We start from the raw sequence: 20202 nt of genomic DNA on the forward strand, positions 1-20202 counted from the left end.
GAAGGCTCAGGGCCAGGGTGGAAGCTACCCTGGATGAACTGTCAGGGGGCAGGGGTGGGTCTTGCCCTGCTCTCTGCTCTCTTGCTGGACAGTGGCACACTGCAGAGAGACCAGAGGGAGGCCATGCAGGCTCTGGCTTTCTCCTAAGCAGGGGGTCTCCTCCCTGGCCTGAGAGGGCTGGCAGGGGAGCCCCCTGGTGCTAAAGAAAGCCCCAGGGCTGCAAGTGCAGAAAGCCCTTTGCTGAGGCACTCCCGCTGCCTGCCCCTCCCCTTGCAGCCCTGCCTGAGGGGCCAAAGTAACCTAAACTTGCTCTGTGTGGAGATGGTCCCTGCCCCTGGAGCACACCTGGCCTGGACGGGTGCCTGAAAGCTGGGGTCTGCCGACCCCCTAGGCTGGGCGTGCTCACTACAGGCCAGACAGTTGCATCTAGATCACCCATGTAAAGGTGCCAGTAGGGGGCACTCAAACCTATCTACCCTGGGTCTGGGGTTGTGCATGCAACACCCCTTGTGTGCATGGCGCCGGGCAACGGAAAGACACAGCGAGCACATTGCCTGAGTCCTGGCTTGGGCAGGGAGCACTTGCTTGCTGCAGCGAGAGAAGGCTGAAAAGTCCCGGTCCCGCTCTCCCAGAAACCAGGCCCTGGGAGAAAGGCTCAGAGTTCCCCTGAGTGCTAGAGAGAAAGGGATCAAAAAATCAGCACCACCCCCACCAAACTGTGAGTGTTAGGCCCCAGCCACTTGCAGAGCTCTCCAGGGGACTGGGGAAAAAGGGGGCACGGGGCGGGGGAACAGAGGAGAGAGGAGTTAGCCCCCTCCCGGCCAAGGGTGCTGAGATTTTTTTAGGCAGCGGCCAGACCAGTCCAGCCCGTGGATGCTATGGCGTGAGCTCCACGAGGCCAGCTACTCCAGCCCCATGGTACTACTCTGAAGTGTAATTCACTGGGGCCTGGCCCCATTGCTGGGAGAGGCAGATCACCCTCCCCCTTTTCCTGCCTCTGCAAGGGGAGGTGTCCTTACAGAGATCAGGCTGGGGGAAGCATTGCTCTGGGCAGAGCTCCAGGTCCCCCCCCTTTGGTATAGAGACAGTGAGCCATGGGGTGAACATCAGCTGGCCTGGCTGTGGAGAACTGCCAGAATGAGACGGTGGCAAAGGCCCTTTGGCGCAGAGCCACACGGCGAGCACAGGAGGCTTCTGCTGCAAGGTGGGCCAGGTCCAGGTGCAATAACACAACCTCGCACCCCTGTAGAACATTCCAGGCATCGATCTCAGCACCTTCCCATGGTCTGTACCATTACCCCCCTTTTACAGGTGGGGAAACTGAGGCACAGGGCAGTGAAGTGAGTTGCCCAATTGTCCCTGAGTCCCAGACCAGTGCTGTATGTACTAGGCCACACTGCCTCCATTAACCCCCATATGTGGCAGGCTCTCTTTAACTTTAGGTACAGCAGAGGGCAAATTTCCCCTTCAGCAACACGACTGAACCCTCTGGCAGTTAGGGGGAAGCCTCCTTCAGTCCCTGCTGCTGGGACTATTTGGGGCTATGTGGCCACTGGCCCTGGGATGGAGCCACACTAGCCAGGAACCCTCAAAGCATGAGGGAGCCTCATTTCAATTGCTACTGCTCTAGGCCAGGCTTGACCCAGACTCGAGGCAGCAGGCTCCTGAGCCCCATAGTAGCCAGCAGTTCAGCACGAGGCTGCTGGAAGAATAAAGCTGCCCCAGCACAGCCTGGCCTGTGCTCCCAAGCTGGGCTATAGAGCAGCTTTCAGACTCGCCCAAGAACCCCCCGCCCAAGAAGCCAGCTGCCCTGCACCAACCCAGGCATGTTCACACCCATCGCCTGTGGACAGAACCTTCCGCATTAGCTGCTCTCCCTCAGCAATGGCGTTGTTCCCCTTTCCATACTGGGGGTCCCCTGGAGGCAGTGCCCAGGAGGGTGGCTGGAGCTCCCCTCAGTGCTCACAGCCCTGCTGCCTTTGATCACAGCACAGCACCAGCTGCTAATAATCTCCCACAGCACCCTGCCTGCTGCACAGAAGAACAGGAAACCCACACTAGGGCACAGGGGGTGATGCCAGGCTGGAGCTGGGGTGAAGCCCTGCCTGCAGCCAGCTCCCTCTACCCCCAAGATGTCCCCCAACATTGCTGCATGTCCAGAAAATCTACATCCCCCCTCTTACCTCCTGGCAGCGCCAGCCAATGGTGGAAACTCCCTGCATGATCTCTGAGTGGCTACAGTGTCCCCTCTCTCCCACCCCAGGGACCTTGAGTAAGCCTCAGGGTGGCTGGGGGCCAAGCTGACTGAGTGAAATGCTTTGCCCACCCCCCCGGGGGAAGGGGCGGCTACACTCCCTGAACACTTGCCATGCCATGGGGGGGGGCAGCCTGCAGCTAGGGGACACCCCCCCCACAAAAACAAAGGCCCAGGTTAGACCAGGGCTGCAGCAACACACACTCCAGCCAACCTCATGCAGACACCAGCAAAAGCAACTTCTTTATTGTACCAAAGGCCACATGATCCGGTGCAGCAGCCTCCATGGAGGAGCTGGTCCTCCTCTTGCCACCCCTCCCCCCAGCCAAAATCAATGCAGTGCCACATTCGAGCCGCTAGAGGGAGCGCCCTCACCAGGGGGACTTTAGTTAGGGTGAGATTCTCCATGGTGCCCATGTGATTTAGGAGCCAAATTCCCTTCAAACAGTGATGGGACCTATAGCCCTAAATCACACAGGCACTGGGAAAATCCCACCCCTATATTTTAGTTCCCGTTCACATTACCCCCTTGGCAGGCTAGCCTGGGATTACCCATGAAGCGCTGGCGGGGCAGGGGTGGGGAGGCGCGGGAGGCATTGAGACTGGCCAAGGAGCTGGCCTGCGGGTTGTTTCACGCTCCCCTTGCACACATGACTAGGCACGACAGCTCCTAGGGGCAGTATAGCAGGACCGGTGTACTTGAGGCGAGGCCCTTGGCGTAGGGTCAGAGGCTCTTGCACCTGCACAAGTCAATAGGAGCGGTGGGTGCTCAGCTCCTGAAACCAAGCCACTTAGTAGGGAGCCAAAGGGCGCTGCCCGTTTTCAAGCTCAGGGAACATAGGGCTTGAGCAGAGAAAAACAAACAGCTGCAGAAGTGTAAGTAAAACGACACCGAGGCCCATGGGGATTGTGGAACAGTCACCAAGAGAGACAGCTACACCCGGATCGACCGCAGAGGCTACATCCCAGTGGGAGAGGTGACCCAAGCTGCGTATCCACTCAGGTGGCTTACTCCTCATCCGGTCCCCTCACCCCTTGGGGCATGACAATAGGCGGCTGTAGGATGTCAAGACCTGATCAGCTCAGGTAGGTAGAAGCAAGCAGTGCAGGTGAGCTTGCAATAGAGATCCTGGTTTTGTGGCCTCATCCCTGGGGGCTGCGGGGGGAGGGAACGTGAGCTATATACAATACAGCCCCTCCACCGCACACTAGCAGCAGCCCCCACCTAAAGTCGGTCAGTATCAATCCCAGCGGTGCGTCTCCACGAAAAGACCCACAGAGCGCTATGGACACTGAAAAGCAGCGGGGTGCGGTTCAGCAGGTGGCTGGCCACTGGGGCGGGCTCCACAGGTCACTGCTTGCGGAAAATGAGACACTTGTTGTTCGCGGGCATGTCCACCTAGAGGCACAAAGCCAGGGTTAGAGCTCTGCGGCAGCACCAAGAGGCCTGTTTGTCAGGCAGCCTGGCTCCAGCTAGCTGTGTACAAGCCCTAGAGCACCAAAGGCCATTGATGCTTGGGAGGGGGAAATGGGAAGACTCCAGCCCCAGCCTCTCCAGCAGGAGGCGCTGCAGGGAACGCAGAGGGAGCTCTCAGCTACGCCAGCCCCAGCCTCTCCAGCAGGAGGCGCTGCAGGGAATGATGTGAACTATGATCAAATCACACCAGACCTCTGCCATGCCCACAAAAGCACTGGAAAGAGGCCAGCCCCCTATCCACCATCACTAACCAGATTCTGCTATCGGGGAGGGGGAGCACTGAGGGTGGCCCTGGCTCATATTATTCCCTTCCACCCCAGGGCCCAAAAGGGGACGGACTCATGTTTCTGCTGCAGAGAAGGAATGGTGCTTCCCCCACACGGCTATGAAATGAGGGCCAGAGAACGCGGCTGGCCGTAGGAAGGAACTATCTGCAGACACCCGTGCCGGCGGTGCTCCTACTGCAGTGCTGCCTGGTCCTGAGCTCTAATTCCGTCCCACGAGCCGGGCCTGTTCCCAGTGCTCCAGTGTTAGAAGTGCCGCCTTCGGCCAAGCCATAGGGCAGGGTCCGGTCTGCCCAGCCTGGCAGGGGAACCCCAAGGCGTGCTTTGAAGGGCGGACAGTCCCACCCTCCTAGCAGTATCCCCCTGTATGTGGGATCCCAGGCCCCCGTTGGGCTCTCACTCAGGCCCCGAGACAGGCATGCGCCCTCTCGGTATATGGGAATCCAGCACAGTGCAGCTCTAGGCACCCACCATCCTCTCCAGACACAGCCCGTTGGCCTCGGCCAGCTGCTGCAGCAGAGCTGTGTCCCGAAGGCCCCAGGCCGGGTTTCTGCCAAGGAGAGAGACCAAACATCTGGCAAATCTGGTATCATTCCCGCCACATGGCCACAGGCCCCCATGGTGCTGAGGGCTCTCGGACTCTGGGGTTCAGAAGAAGCCCCTCCCCCACAATGGGGGCTAGGACAGCGGCAGCCCCAGGGATCCAGCCACCCTCAAGAGATCCTGTCTGGGGTTCTTGCCCAGGACTGGCATCGCCCCCAAAATGCACCAGCTGTGGTGTGGTGGCTGGATGATCACAGGGAGAGGGGATTGTGGGTAATGCTTTCAGCCCCTCGGTCAGTGAGTGGCTGGAGCAGAAAACCAGAGCCAAGGTGCCGCATGCTGCCTATGACAGGGCACCTGCAAGGCCGTGCCCTGTGAAATGTGGGGGTGCAGTGGGCCCCCCCAAGGGGGTGGAGACCCAGCTGCACAATAGACTGGGGGTGGGGCAGGGGAATGGCTGGGTCTAAGCTGGTGGAAGGACCTGGACTGACAGTCCCCAAGACTGAGCATCAGGTCCAGCATGGGCAGACACAGGGCAAGCCGCCCCCAGCAAACCCCAACCCTACCCGGGTGCGCTACCCTCTATGGGAGTTCGGTTTGCATGGCCCATCTTGCCATGGCCTCTCTGCTGAGCAATACTACCCACCATGGAGATGAGACGCAGCCAGGGCCCTAGGTGGAGATCCACCGCACCATCCTCTGGCTGAAGCTGCACCTGCTAGTGCCAGCGACTGCATGTTCTGAGCTTGGGCGGGATTCAAACTGCCGACCGGGAGGGCGGGGAAGGGCTGCTGAGCCCATTACCAGTCCCCATAGTTCCTCAGCCCCCATGGACCCCGTCTCTACCAATGCCCTGGGGCCTGAGCCGTCCTGTGGGACTCTATGTGCCTGGCTGGGTGCACCTTGGGGTCTCCTGCCTGTCCCTCTCTCAGCTCCCCCCACCTTGGGTGGTAACTGCTCCAGGCCACAAGAGAGGGCGTGTTGCCTAGCTCCTCCTACCCACCCCTTTTCCATGCAAAGGGAAGCTGTGGCCCCACAGATGGGGGGTGGGAGGGAGAGGGAAGGAAATGTACACTCTGCCGATTTGCGCCCTCCTCCAACCCTGCCCCACTTCCCAAGCAACTGGGACCTAAATCTCTGCAGATGCCTGCTGGGTCTGGGTCCCTGTTGGTGTCAAAGAGCGCCTCCCCTGTGGCCACAGGGCATCTGGGCCATTAGATCCCCTTGGCCCAGCCCCTCTCCCTCCCTACACCCGAGCCAGGCTCTCCTACCTCTGCCTCAGGCAGCAGTCGAAGTCCACATTGCTCTGTGGGCTGATCTGTCCGTTGACGGCGTAGGGCTGAGGGGACAGGACGTAAAGGGATTCATTACAGAACCAACTCAAGGCATGCACCAGCTTGATGCCACAGACCAGGCGCGATTTCCCAGTGGGTCAGGATTGGGCCCAGCCCCCACCTCACCCCATTCCTAAACACTGCGGGGGAGAAATCAGAGAGCAGAGATGGAAACATGCCAAGGTCAGCAGACAGACCTGGACCCATGAACCACCTAGACCAATACGGTACGGGTGAGGCACTGCCCGCCAGACTGCACCCAAGATGTGTACGTAAGGCAGGGGAGAACGATGGGGATTGTGCTCACACAAAGGTACAAGCTCCTGAGATGGGGGGATGGAGGCAGAGTGTTCATGTCCTAAGCTGGGGGGAAGCTTGTGTTCCGCCTAGGACGTGTGTGTAAAACCTTGCAGGAGCCATCAAACTTACAAACCAGAGAGGAGAAACTGCGAGCAGGGCCACCTGTGCCGGGGTACCTGGGCCGGAAAGGGAGGCTGCCCAGGGCTCAGCACACACTCAGGGCCAGATTTGCAGAAGTGCTGAGCTCCCAGCGTGCTAATCCAGCCCCTTGTTGCTCTAGCTTAACCCCTCACTGCCTGGGCCAGCTAACAAACCGCCTAGCCCCTGACCCAGACACACAGCACCTGCTGTGCTCACTCCACCTGCCCCCTGGGGCTTTTTCACCCGCCTGGACTGCAGGCACACAGTGCGTCCCAGTCCAGCTGGGCTGTGTCCACCGAGGGACCATTGCTTACCCCATAGGTGATCAGAACAGCTTTGGGTTTCAGCAGCTTCCCTGCTCCTTTGAACAAGCCCTGGGGAAACAGAAACTCAATAAAGGATGGAGCCCCCAGGCACAAGAAACTGGGTGCATGCCAAGTGTGCGATGGCCGGGCCCCTCGCAGCGCCCACCGGGGGCAGCCAGTGACCACCTCTTTCCTCATTTCCATGGCTGGTCGTGTTCCTCCCCACCCTGCCCCTAAGCGTCTCAGCACGTGACTCCGGGCATGAGCCAGCTCCAGTATGGCACAAGGGACCCTCTCACCCTTATGAAGAGGATGCTAAAATAAAAATCGCTCCACCTGTCCCGTCCGAGCATCTGAGAGACAGATTCTCAGCTTGTTTGCTGGTACATATTGCGTGCCCCATCACAGCCCATTGGTGAGCATACACAGAGGTTTGTAAGCGATCTGAGGCAGTGGAGCCACACGGGGGCGGAGAGGGGGATATCTAGAATCAGTTCAGGCTCATTCGCTCTCATTCTGACATAGGACCCTGCACACCTGAGGATTAACCAATGGGAAAGAGTAAGATTTGTCCCCCTAGGATGGGTTTGGAGTTAAACGCACAGGACTGGGAGTGAGGACCATAGTAGGTTACTTCAGATGCCACATAATTCAGTTTCCCCATCTGTCCAATGGGGATAAAAGCACTGCGCTGCCCCAGGGGGTAGTCAGACTGAGTTCATCAATGTCTGTGAAGTGCTTTGGGATCTAGGACGGGAAGGTGCTTTAGAAGGGACAGTATCGGGGGTACAACCAAGGAATAAACATCTATAATCCACTAGATGGCACCACAGCTCTTCCGAATACTGGTTACCCAAGGCTAACCAGGGAAGGCCAGCTGAGATGCCAGGCAGCTAGAGCGTGACTGTACTCTGTGTGCAGAGACCGTCTGCCCAGCCCAGCGGGGTCCAGAGAATTCCCATAGCCCCAGACAAAGGGCCCTCACCTCAGTGCACCTCATCTCAGAGATGTGCATCATATTGATGTTGACGATGAGATCCAGGGTGTTGGGCCTCACGCCACCCCACGTCTCCCAGCTCTGGGATGAGTCCAGGAAAATCGGAGGCCTCACGTTCCTTACTCTCAGCGCCGCGATGAATGCAGAGATGCTGCGGGGGGAGAAAGAGAGCACCTCTTGATGGGCACGCCAGACCTGAGCACTGCACGAGTACTTGTTCCCAGCCACAGAACTGGCACATGCGACTCCTGCTCCAGGGGAGTGCCTGCCTTCTCTCATCCAGCAGGGGGCACTCTAACCCAGCTGCCATCAGCGCTATTACAGCAGTGACTCAGCTCCAGGCCCCATAGTGCTAAATGCTGTGAGACAGCCCCATGGAGCTCACCATCTAAGTCACTGACCAGGTGGCTGAGAAGGGTAGCCCCAGCTGGGAGGAGGGGGGGGGGGGGGGTTCGGCCAGGGCCAGCACTGGAGTCAGTGGAGCAAAGTTGGGCCAAACCCGAGTGCTTCTACAAATGCAAATCCCATCTCTAACCTCGGTGTCACCGGGGAAGCAACCCTGCAGCTCAGCAAGGAGCTCTTGGGCAGGGGCTGGAGCTGGTTGGATAACTAGAGACCTTCACACTCCAGGACTCCTTTCCCCAGCATGGACTTCCCCTCCCACTGTTGACTAGGCAAACAGGCCCCACTTCCCCAGCTGTCCCCTCTCATAGGCATTATTAAGCTGAAAACCAGCAGCTCTCTCCCCCTTCACCATAGTCTGAGCCTCCTCCAGGCCCCCAGGTTAAAGCGGAGATCTCTCCTTCCAGCCTCCCATTCAGGTCACTCTTTCATAATCCTGCTCGGAAAGTGTAGGCTATTGTTAAATCCAGGGTGGACTGCCGTGGAAACTGCAGCTGCGGGCAGATCACTTCCTCTGTTTTAAAAAGGGGCCTCTGACAGAGTTCCTCACATTTTGGGTTTCCAATTTGGGATAATCGAAGGGGCAGATTTCCAGAGACTCTGGGCACTGCAATCTCCTGCTGAAGTTAATGATTAAACTGCAGCAGCTCAGCGCCTCTGAAAATCACCACCCCACACCCAAGGCACTCTAAAGGTGGGGCTGAACCTCCTCGGTCTTGTTTTGGGGCAGGGACTCTCTCTTACTGTGCAAGTGTCCTGTGCCTAACACAACTGAGCCCTGATCTTGATTGGGGCCTTCAGTCACTACAGTAACAGAAAACCTGTTTGTATGTAGAAGGGGGCATCAGACGATGTAATTAGCAACTTCTCCAGGGTGTTGTGAGGAATACTTAATTTTGCAAAGCAATTTCAAAATGCAAGATACGCTACAAGTGCTGAAATGCACCTCTGAAAAGAGCATCCGGGGTCCCTGCATTTGTGGCTCAATGGCCCGCATAGGCCATCTCTTCAGCCTATGAGTGAAATAACGTTTTTTCTACCCGACAGCCCTGCACTCTCAGCCTGGCCTCTGAGAGTCAAGCTGAGTTCTTGCTGGTGTGTGCATCCTTGGGACCCTGTTACCAGTTCCGATGCACACAGCAGCACAGACACCAGATCTCTTTCCCAGAGCCAGGCTGGCCTGGCAGGGCTAGCAGCAGCAGTGAAAACCTCCTTCTGGAAGCAGGTTGCTGATTTATAGCAGATGCAGCTGATAACAAACAACATATAACAAAAGGTCCCACCACTGATAATATGTGAATACAGCTTAAGGGGAGAACCAGGGTGGATAAAAATCAATGATTTTAAAAAAAAAATTAAAAAGTAGTTTTTCCTCAAAAAGCATTTTATCAAAAAAAATCTGATCTAAAGATAGTTTTAAATTAAGATACATTATAGCTCAAAGAGATCTCATCATGGAATAGGGATTATAAATTCTAATTCTATAGTATGAGAATATATTCATGTAATGTTTAAGAAAAGTTTTGTAAAGGAGTTCCAACAGTTCATGGATTAGGGACCCAATCTTATGGGGTTCCAGGGGCTTCTGTATAGATTATTTAGGTTAATCTTTCTGTCTACCCAATGGGACTCAGTGCTCAGTCTAGAAGATACCATCAGAGATGCTTAGTTTTGCAGTTCTCAAACTGTGGATTTGTGTCTCCAGAGATAACATGCTTGTTAACAGTAAAAATGTTTTTAAATCAATAAATAATATATAGAGGTGAGAAATAATATACCTCAACCCTATTGTCCCTCTGCACATTTGTGTACACACAGAGTCAATTACCTTACCTCTCTCTAAAAGTGCAAAGTTTCAAAAAGTTTAATGAATAGAGAAGATTGTTGGAGGCAGAATAGGTCTGGACAAGGAGAAGAAGTCTGGAGATAAATGTGAGAAGGGAGGGACAGGCAGTAGAAACAAAAGTGAAACTGTTTGAGCAGCATATTCCAGAAGGCTTGACGTCTTTCTGAGTGTAGCCTTTATTGATTTGAGATCTACCATACCATTCTCTTACTGGAAGGGAAAACCTATAATGGCAGCAGGCCGTAAAACAGACCCAGTTTGGGAATATTTTAATGAAGTTCCTCTACCTGTGGGTAAGACAGGCATGCATGCAAAATGCAAACAGTACAACAAAGAAATGCAGGGCCTGGTTGCCTAAAGGAAACAACATCATGAAAAGTGAGGAAGCTGTGTTGATGGATGATGATGATGATGATGATGCAAGGAACATGTCTGAACATGCAGGATCTTCAGGTTGGAAAACTTTTTTATTTCATACTTCTTTCTTAAGGAATGCAGTGCTCATTTGATGCACCTCCTAGCCAAAGACTTCAGTGTTCCAGAAATAAAGGCTAATGTTGTTGAAATTGCAAAATACTTCCGTAACAACCACTTTGCAGCAGCTGCTCTGAATAAAGTGGGAGGAACCAAGCTAACTCTCCCATAAGATGTGCGATGGAACTCAGCAGTGGACTGTTTTGAGCACTAGATCAAAAACTGGCCTAATTATTCACAGTTTGTGAACAAAACCATGAAAAAATAGATGGCCCTGTCACAGCCAACGTTCTCAACATGGGGCTTAAGAGAAATGTTGAACACATGCCGAGTATCCTGAAGCCTGTTTCTGTAGCCTTGAACAAAATGCAGGGAAATAGCTATTTTATTGCTGACGCTATTGAAATTTGGAAGGAACTGAGTGAGATCTTCAAAAGAGAAATATGCAATGACAGAGTTAAATTACAGGCATTAAAAAAACTGAATGGCACAAGCACTATCTCCAGCTCATTTTCTTGCAAATATTCTCAATACTCGGTACCAGGGTCAAACCTTAAGTGCTAAGAAGAGGAGTTGGCTACGACATGGACATCAAGCAATCATCCCTCCATAATGCCACTGTAATAAACTTCAGAGCTAAGGGTGAGCCATTCAAGAAATACATGTTTGCTGATGATGTTTTAAAGAAAGTCACACCAGTGAACTGGTGGAAGTCACTTAAGCACTTGGATTCAGAGACTGTTGAAGTGATAATCTCACTTTTAACAGCAGTAGCTTCTTCTGCCGGTGCAGAAAGAATATTTTCTTCCTTTGGACTAATTCATTCCAAACTGAGAAATTGTTTGGGACCTGACAAAGCAGGAAAGCTTGTTTTTCTTTTCCAGATCATGAACAAACAGGAAAGTGAAGATGAAGACGACTGAATTAGCTACGGAAGCCAAGTTTCTCATGGTGACCTGGCTGACACAGTCGATTTAATTTTTGTTGTTGTTTATTTTAAAATTCATTTAACTATTTTAGGTAAAAACAATTTTAACAAAAACAAACCTGATTTTAAAAACATTGAATGTTTAACTACATTCAAAAATTCATATGCTTGTTTTGCTAAAATACTATACATTTGCCATTGAAGAAAAAAATCCAGAATACATAACATTGTTGGTTTAGTTAAATAAAACAATTTAAATGTCTGTCTGGTGATGCTCTCCTCCTAATACAGCATGGCAAGAAAATCTTCCAAATATTATTCACCTCCGAATGACTTCATAAATATCTGCTTCAATTACCTTTGGTAAATTAAATAACCAAACAATCATTCATTTTCTGAGATAGCTGTAAAACTAATCTGAAAAGTGTTCAAAATAAATCACTTTAACAATGTATAGTGTGTAAAAATGAAACGTACATCTATCTCTGAGTTGTGAAGAATATGTATTAAGGTTATAACAACCAACAAGAATGCACTTTTATGTAAAAATCCATGATTAAATCAAGTCATTTCCAGAATCAAAGGGCTACTGCTGAAGACACTCTGATCTCAGCTTCTTATGGGGCAAACCTAGAGGCTCTCAAGATGAGCACATCAGTTGTCCTCTGACAGCAGGAGAGGGGTCCTCTTTAGAGTACCAAAACTGTGAAGAAATGCATAGCCATATCCAGCGATTTAGCTCACGGAACGGACGCTAAGAGCAGGTCAATTTTACACCATCGCTTGCTAGATCACCTTTTAAATGGGAACACATCCCAGCCCTCTGCATCGGGGGAGACAGAACAGCCACACAAGGGGCTCGAGCATCGCAGTCAATCTTATTTGTAGTATGACAGCACTTTGAGGCCCTGATCAAGGTTGAGGGCCCATTGTGTCAGGTGCTGTACACACACCATAGCACCAAAGAGCTTACAGTTTAAATAGAGACGACTGATGGAAGAACGATTCTTGTCCTATCTTACAGAAGGGGCACAGAGAGATTAAGGGACACTGGCCAGGGCCCAAAGGGAGCTTGTGGCAAAGCCCATCTTCCCAAGCCAGTCCTTTAACCCCAAGAGTGTCTTTGCTATAGACCATTCTAGGAGGGTACAGGAAAGCCCAGTGGTTTGTGCTGACAGACAGGAACACATCGGAGTGGGGAGGGGGATTTAAAAACATAATTCCCATTTTCCACTCTGTCCCTCCCAACCCCCCTGCTCAGTCAATGAGGTCTGGAGGACTTTGCCTGTTTTACAACCTAATGTTCTGATTGGCGGCCGCCCTGCCCTATCCCCAGTGTCGTCATTTACACCAGATAATTTACACCCACTTTGCATTAGTGCAAATGGAGATTCGAGGCCGGGGCAGCTCTTCAGAAAAACTAGGTGGGGTGGGGTGGAGTTGGGCTGGCATACAGATGTGATTCCACGATATCCTGCAAAGCTGGGCCGGGGGCAGAAAGCAGAAGACAGAGACCTGTCAAAATTGGAGGGGGCAATCCAAGGTCCTGGGGGGCGGGGGGCACATCTTCCCTTTGAACATAACAACCCTGTAACAGGTGCAGGGTGATGGTGAATCAGGTCTTGTGTGTCTTTGCCTCTTGCTGCCAGGCTCGGGAAGGTATGACACAGAGCCCCCGCACTGCAGGTTACAAATACACAGGAGACCCTAGCCCCGCACTCTCTGACAGCCCAGACACGGGCCTTCCAGCCACTCACAGCAACGAGGCACTGCACTACAAAAGCAATGGAGAAGCCAATCCTGAATGGACTCAGGTCTGTGCTTGGTCTGATACCAGTAACAGGGAGGCAGGATTTTTCCCAAACACACAGCAGAGTCCCTCCATTCCCCAAGCAGCTGTTCCGGGCACAGACACTACAACTGCCAAAGCCAGTCACCAGGCTGAGACTGTCTAGACAAGAGGGCACAGACCGAAAAGGAGCATGCAAATCTCCCATCGCAGCCATGGCAACGGGGAAACTTCAAAACCTGGTAACTCCAATTCTGACAGACCCGGAATTTCAATCAAGAGCAGGCTGGCTGGAAGTGAGGAGAGAGTTTAAACCAGTACCAAGACATTTAAAATGGCCAAGTTCCATGCATAGGCTTCACGATGTGCACTTTTAAACCCGACAACCAGTGCTGGTGAGAGGGAAGGTGAACCAGGCCGGTGTGTTAAGGGTTTCAGAGGAGGTTTGGCAGAAGGGTGAAGAGAAACAATTTCCTAAAGTGCATTTTCAAACATTCTTTTCCTGGATGTAAATCGGAAAGGGATCTGGGTGTGTCATAGTGGATCACAAGGTAAATGTAAGGGGACTGTTGGCCCCTTACTAAAACTCTGAGGGTTTTTGGTTGGCTAGGTCCCAGTACCAAAAGGAATGGGAAGGGTCAATAGGAAACCAGGATCCTGAGACTGACAGTCCCCAAGGGCAGCGGGGAGAGGCCAATGCTCCAGGTCAGCCTGACTGACAGGCCAGACAGGCTAATGACCGAGTCAGGGGGTCAAAAAGGTCCCGTCCTTCATGTGAGCTGGAATCGCCCTGTGTCAGACAGACAGAGTGGGGTCGAGCTAAGGAGAGAGCAGATCCTGTGCTGGGAGCAGGGCTGCAGTCCCAAAGCCAGAGAGACAGCCCAGGGAGAGCAGATCCCGTGCTGGGAGCAGGGCTGCAGCCACAGAGCCAGAGGGGCCAGAGAAGCAGCCCAAGGAGCTGGATGCAGAGCAGCAGCATCAGTACTGAGGCAGAGTGGAGCCGGAGCTAGAACAGTGGAGCTGGGGCTGGAGCAGTCTAGAGTCGGGTGCGGTGAGCAACTGGGGCCAGCCAAGGGGGGACCCTGGGCAAAGGGCCCAGCACAGAAAGACACCCACAGCCAAGGGTCCTTGCAGGCCAGACTGGGAGGGGGATCTTAACCCGACGGGGGGCTGACATTAGGAAGAAGGGTCCCACCACCCAAACCCAGAGGTGTGTGGCCGCCACCAGAGCAAGTGTCCAACCCACAGCATCCCTGCAGCACAGCCAGGGCCAGAGAAGAAGGCCTGGGACCTACAAGGAACAGACTCTGAACTGCCCTGATGTTCCAGAGACACTGTTTGTGATGTTCCCCGCCACAGAGCAGGTTGATGTGTTTCCTTTAACCTTTCCCATTTTCCCTTATTCTTTTTTAAATTAATTGCTGATTAAATAAATTGTATTTGCTTTAAATTGCATGTAATGATCAGTGAGTCAGGGAAGTGTCCAGTGCAGAGAGAGTACCCCGGAGTGGGGACACCGTAGTCCCTGTCCTAGGTGACCACAGCAAGGTTGCGGGGGGGGGGGGGTCGAGCCCCCAGGAATCCTGGGCCCAGCCTTGTTGGGGTTTCAAGGACTCTGCCAGACAGGAGAGTGGAAGGGGAGTCCTCAAGGGCAGGGAGGCCTCTGGGTAAAGGAAGTGGGAGCAAGGACTCAGGTCCTTCCGCTAGCCCATTTCACCCGCGTAGCGCAGAAGCCAGGAAAGTTCCCCACAATAGCGGGACCATTCCCCCACTTACATAAACATGAGTCAACAATGTAACACTGTTGCACAAAAAGCAAACATCATTCTGGAATGTATTAGCAGGAGCGCTGTAAGCAAGACACAAGAAGTAACTCTTCTGCTCTACTTTGCACCGATTGGGCCTTAACTCATTATTCCCATTTTACAGATAGGGAAACTGAGCCACAGATGGGTGAAGTGATTTGCCCAAGATCACCCATGAGATCAGTGGCAGAGTTAGGAACAGACCCCAGCTCTCTTAAGTCCCAGTCCAGTGCTCTACCTATTAGACCACACTCCTCAAATGATGCAGTAGTACTAGGTGGTTGCCAACTAGATCTTCATGCAGCCTGGCAGCACATTCTCATCACACTCCCCACTCCACTGAGCAAGGAGAGCACGCATTAAAAAGTGGAGGGTGCAAAGCTCAGGAGTGACAAGGTCAAAGCCACCCTAGTGGAGCCTGCTGTTCGCCATAGCGGCAATGCAGTGAGCCCTGGAGGTGGGGTGGGGTGAGAATGCTGCAATTTTCTGCTTAATGCAGTGTAACAAGTTATTGTTTGCAAGCGCACTTTGTTAGTCTAGTCTTGTTATGAAAGTAACACTCATGGGGAAATCAGGGTCCATCTCCCACTGAGAACATTTGGCTTTTTTCATATTTGGTGCACTTTGCATGCTTCATCTCATGACACTTCAGAACACCGGGGGACATCAGTAAATAGACCTCCATTTTACAGGTGGTAAAATGGGGACAACAAGATCAATATCAACTTTTTTTGGTTAAGTGGCCACAGGTTTTGGGTGCCCCATGTGACACCTGAAAAAACAGGCTCAGAGTTTCTCAGTCAAGGCAAGCAAAAATCAGTGGCAGCTTTTGAAAATCTTAACCCAAGAGACTTGCCTGCCAATGCAGATCTAGGAGCTCCTGGCTCCCAGATCTGTGTTCTGACTACTAGGCTAAACCTCTCTCAATGTAATTAGTTACATTATTGGGATTGATCTGTGAAGATTGTGAATGGGATGGGGATTTTGACTGCAAGCGTCTTGAAATATATTCTATTGTTTTGATTTGGAATAGAGTCAGAGCAACGCCCAGAAATCTTCCTGACTGGTTTCTGGGGTTGGTTTAGATTTGTTTCCTTAGTAAGCATATTCCCGTGAAGGGGATAAGTTAGTCAAAAATGCAAAAAGTAAACCAACAATAAAAAACTTAAAATCAGACAAGAAGCCGAGCTCCAATAACCACCTCTACTGCCAAGCAAAGGGACTCACCCAGAGCCGGGATCTTTATGGCTCTGGTTTCCGGATGCAATTAAGCCTGGATCAGACCAGAAATCCACAGGAGCGGAGTCACAGAGTTGTCACATGAGCAACCCCGCCACCAACTCCACAGACCCGCCCTGGATGGCAGGGCTTGCGTTAGACCATGGGAGATGCGTTAACTCAAAAACAATCGCAGAGCCGAGCTGCAGGCGAGGCCGGGCAGGGGGCAGCTGAACAGAGACTGGTCAATGAACAACAGCCCGGCGGTACTGAACCAATCTGGACGCGAAGCGTCCCGCGCCGGGTGCCGAGGCGATCGCCACCACGAGCCGCCCTGGACTCACCGGACACCCGGGCCAGGCCCCGTGACACCCACACCCGGGCCAGGCCCCGTGACACCCACACCCGGGGGTCCCCCTCTAACCCGCCCCCGGTCTCCCCGGGCTCGGAGGCGGCGGCCCCGCCGGCAGCTCGCCCCCACCTCTCGAGGCACTTGGGGTCCACGTCGGAGGGCTGCCAGAGCAGGTTGGGCAGCGCCCGGGCGCAGTGCACCGCGTGCTGCCCCGAGCCCGACGCCACCTCCAGCAGCCGCACCTCGGCCGCGCCGGGGCTCACGTAGTCCCGCAGCACCCGCAGGATGGGCTCCTTGTTCCGCTCCGCCGCCGCTGCCACGATCATGCTGCGGGGAGCGGACCCCGCGAGCCGCCGCAGCCCCAGCGCCGAGAAAGCGCGTCGGCTCCACACAGCAGCGGCGGAGCCCAGAGCGGGAGCCGGCCGGAGCGCGCAAGGCATGCTGGGAGTTGTAGTCCCGGAGAATGCGGCATCACAGGAAAGGTCGCGGCAAGTTCAGAGGAAAGAGACAACAAATCCCAGAATGCACCAGTCCAGGTTCCCTGACCCGCCTCCCACCTTAAAGTGACCGCAGCTAATTTCTCATGGGGAGATGATGGGGGGTGATAAGGGGGGGGGGGGTCGTGCAAATGCCCCCAAAGGGAGGGGCATAATCCTGCCCCACTCCGGGTCTGCAGGGGGAGCTCTCCAGCCCTTGCTTGAAATGACAGCCCCACAAAGGAAAAAGGGGATCATGCCCCACAAGGAGAAGAGAGGGGGCAATGCCACCCGCAGACTCCCGCACCCCCGTGCTGCTGGTGGCTGGCAACACGAGTAACACGGGGAGGCACCAGGGGGACAGGCAAATAAAAGGGGGGCTCAGCGGGGGGCCAGGTTAAAGAGGGGCTATGATGGTGCAGCCGATGAGAGGGATTCCAGGCAGTCTGGAGACACTGAGGGTGAGGGCGGGGGCGGGCGGGGAGCGGCATCCGAGAAGAAAAAAAAAAAAGTTCTCTGCGCCGCCCGGGAATCGAACCCGGGTCGCAAGAATGGGAATCTTGCATGATACCACTACACCAGCGGCGCGACTTGCGACGGTACTTCCCGGCCGATCCCATCATACTATGCCGTGCAGCTCCATCTATGGGCTCACCACAGTATTGTTCTGCAGGGCTAGCGAGGATTAGCAGCGGGATGGCCACGGCCCTTGCTGTTGTAGGAGAATACAGACGCAAGAGGGCTCCCTGTTACACCCCAGCGCTGAGGTGGCTGGCACAGGTACTCACCCGCTTTGCAGCCGCTGCTCGCCTGCCCTTGTGCAGTTCTGCCACTAGCCGCATGTTGCAGCTCTTGGGATTTGAATCTCGTGGCGGTCTTTAAGCCACCACACTAGCTCCAGAGTCACTGCCTCCCCCCCAATTCAAATGCCTTGCACAGGGGAAAAGCCCCATTTTAAACAAATATTTCCGGTGCTTAATTGCAAATACAATCAACAGCGACGCTGTGCCTTTTAGTCTTTCCTAATGGATAAATAATGAATAGGGAGCAATAATAATTAGTGATTAATAGAAGAATAACATGATTGATAATATATCTTACATTTCTACAGCGCCATTCATCCTGCAGGATCCCAAAGTGCTTTATAGACTATGCTATACAGAAAGTCTGCCCATAAAATGCAGCCATCTCTGGAGTGGAGGAGGGCAGTAACCATCCAGTGCTGCAGGAGAAGGAATGCTAGTTGACTAGCAGAGCATTTACCAAAAGTTTCACCGAACTTTTAATGTTCAGGGGGAAAAAATGCAATGTCACTTAGAATGAACAATTTAAGGTGGAACTGTTTGTCGTCTGTAACTGAAGGGTTTGATAGATTGGGAAATGCACTGTGAGCTAAGTGGCTAAGTATAAACAGCTCACCGCCACAATATGCAATATGATTAAATTAATATTTCAAGATTCAAAGGCCAGCAGAGACCATTGTGATAATCTAGGCTGACTTCTTGCACAGCACAGTCAGCAAATCTTGCCCACTTCAGTAATTTCTGCATGAAGCACATAATTGCTGTTTCAGCTAGAACGTATCTTTTATAAAGCCATCCAGTCTTGATTTAAACTTTTAAAGATTGCAAGTGAGATTGATTTAATGACTGAAATCCACCACCCCCAGCTAAGTTGTTCCAATGGTTAATTATCCGCACTGTTAACAACCTGCATTTTACTTCTAGTCAGAATTTGTCCAGCTTCAGGTTCCAAGCGCTGGGCCCTGTTATGCTTCCCCCTCGCCCCCCCCCCCCGCTATGAGAAATGTCTACCCCACATAGGTACTTGTCAGCCATGATCAAGCCACTTCTTAACCATCTCTTCAAGAAACTAAATTGATTTAATCTTCAGCTGAGGTTTTTCAGACCTTGATTCATTCCGGTAGCTCTTTTCTGAACCCTGACTATTTCTTTCTTTTCTGCATATTTATTACAAATTAATTATATTAAAGTAATAATTTCACAGTATTTGCTTCAGCAAGGTGGCAATCTGCACTCAATGCTTACTTTAGATAGTAACACATGGGTCAGAAACAAACTATCCTCTTGTCTTTCGTGCTGGTCTAACTGCTATATATGCTGTTCTTTAAAGGAGGAATACTGACATTAAGCTGAGTGATGTGATGGGCCATCTCGAGTACCTCTGTGTAATTAACATTCTGATGTGCATGAGAAAATGTAAGCCAATACTTATTTCTTTTTACTGAGAACATAGGATGAGAACATTTGACATTGGTGGGTGAGGGACCATCATCCCCTTTGCTCCTTTCCCATCGACCCTCTTTTTCACATGCCCTGTGCTTGTCAATGGCACCAAGTCCTTGCGTGATCATTTGAAGTTTTAGGCTTTTGACAATATATCTGAGGCATCTGGCCAGCTCACTTTGATACTGTTATGCCGAAAGGTGCTAATGGCTGCCTGCCAGTGGGTGAGTCTTGGGTCCAGAGATAATCACAGACCCTGCCACCCCCTCTTTCAAGTTTGGCAGAAGGAACAAATCAAGTCCTGTTATATAGTAAAGATAGCTGCAGACTTTGGTGGCAGCCACCCTTGGCACTAAGCCTCATGGCTGGCCAGAGCTAATCCACGTAGATTAACAGGGGTTGCAGGCTGTGTGTGTTGGATGCCAAAAGCCAGGAGAAGCAGTTGTGAGTGTGACTCTGAGAAGAAGCAGAGGGCTTCTTGGGCACAGGGCTCGCTGGAGGGGCAGACCTGGAGATTTCTGGACAAAGAAACTGCCTGCTGCGTTCTGTTTCTACTGCGTTCAGGGAAACAGGATGTTGTGGACATTCTTTGTAAATAAACAAGAGTCCATCAAGATTATACCTGCCTTGTGTCATCAATTTCTCACACTAACTGTAATGGAAACAACCCTGCAAGGCCCTCAATACTGGCTAACAATTGTGGCCCAAAGGAACAACAATACCATGCCATCGATAATGTGCAGACAAATGGGTGGATTAGACAGAGGGGATGAGAGAGGATGCAAACCTCTCCTTAGCTCAGCTTTTCCTTTGCTTTTGTAGTGCTGTGGCAGGCACTCGGGCAGAGCAGAGTGCATTCTGGAAGAAGTGGGGTTTGTTTTACCCAGAATGCTCTCTGCTGGCATGCATGAGGGGTTGACCCTTGCAAGAGTGGCACTGGCAGGGCTACAGCTTTGGGGAGGGTGTCTCCGGATCTACAGAGATAGCTGGAAAACATGACATGTGCTTTTTAACAGCCCAGCATAACACAC

The 20202-nt window shown here is 52.5% G+C and overlaps 1 protein-coding gene and 1 non-coding gene across 3 annotated transcripts; both read right to left on the reverse strand.

Moving 5' to 3' along the window:
• Positions 1-2478: 2478 nt before the first annotated feature.
• METTL26 (methyltransferase like 26) lies at positions 2479-16982 on the reverse strand. 2 transcript variants are annotated; one of them, XM_037910749.2, is made up of 6 exons: positions 16579-16982; positions 7624-7786; positions 6648-6707; positions 5830-5897; positions 4487-4565; positions 2479-3653 (listed from the first exon to the last, which is right to left on the reverse strand). In XM_037910749.2, the coding sequence occupies exons 1-6, from the start codon at positions 16887-16889 to the stop codon at positions 3606-3608; spliced, it is 729 nt and encodes a 242-aa protein (XP_037766677.2). In that variant the 5' UTR covers positions 16890-16982; the 3' UTR covers positions 2479-3605. The 2 variants fall into 2 exon arrangements, with proteins under 2 accessions (XP_037766677.2, XP_037766679.1); XM_037910751.2 differs by lacking the exon at positions 6648-6707 and having other exon boundaries at positions 16579-16875.
• Positions 16983-17442: 460 nt separating this feature from the next.
• TRNAG-CCC lies at positions 17443-17513 on the reverse strand. Its single transcript has one exon. It is a non-coding gene; the product is annotated as a tRNA-Gly (tRNA).
• Positions 17514-20202: the final 2689 nt, after the last annotated feature.

The sequence above is a fragment of the Chelonia mydas genome, chromosome 10, assembly GCF_015237465.2.
Source record: "Chelonia mydas isolate rCheMyd1 chromosome 10, rCheMyd1.pri.v2, whole genome shotgun sequence".
NCBI lineage: Eukaryota > Metazoa > Chordata > Testudines > Cheloniidae > Chelonia > Chelonia mydas.

What these genes read in the sequence shown, in the direction of transcription:
- METTL26 (XM_037910749.2), bottom strand. Translation starts at nt 16,889, where the DNA reads ATGCCTTGCGCGCTCCGGCCGGCTCCCGCTCTGGGCTCCGCCGCTGCT. An exon ending in GACTGCTGCCTGAGGCAGAG is followed by an intron (nt 4,566 to 5,829) that starts GTAGGAGAGCCT and finishes TCTCCTTGGCAG; the next exon opens with AAACCCGGCCTGGGGCCTTC. An exon ending in GGCTGTGTCTGGAGAGGATG is followed by an intron (nt 3,654 to 4,486) that starts GTGGGTGCCTAG and finishes TTGTGCCTCTAG; the next exon opens with GTGGACATGCCCGCGAACAA.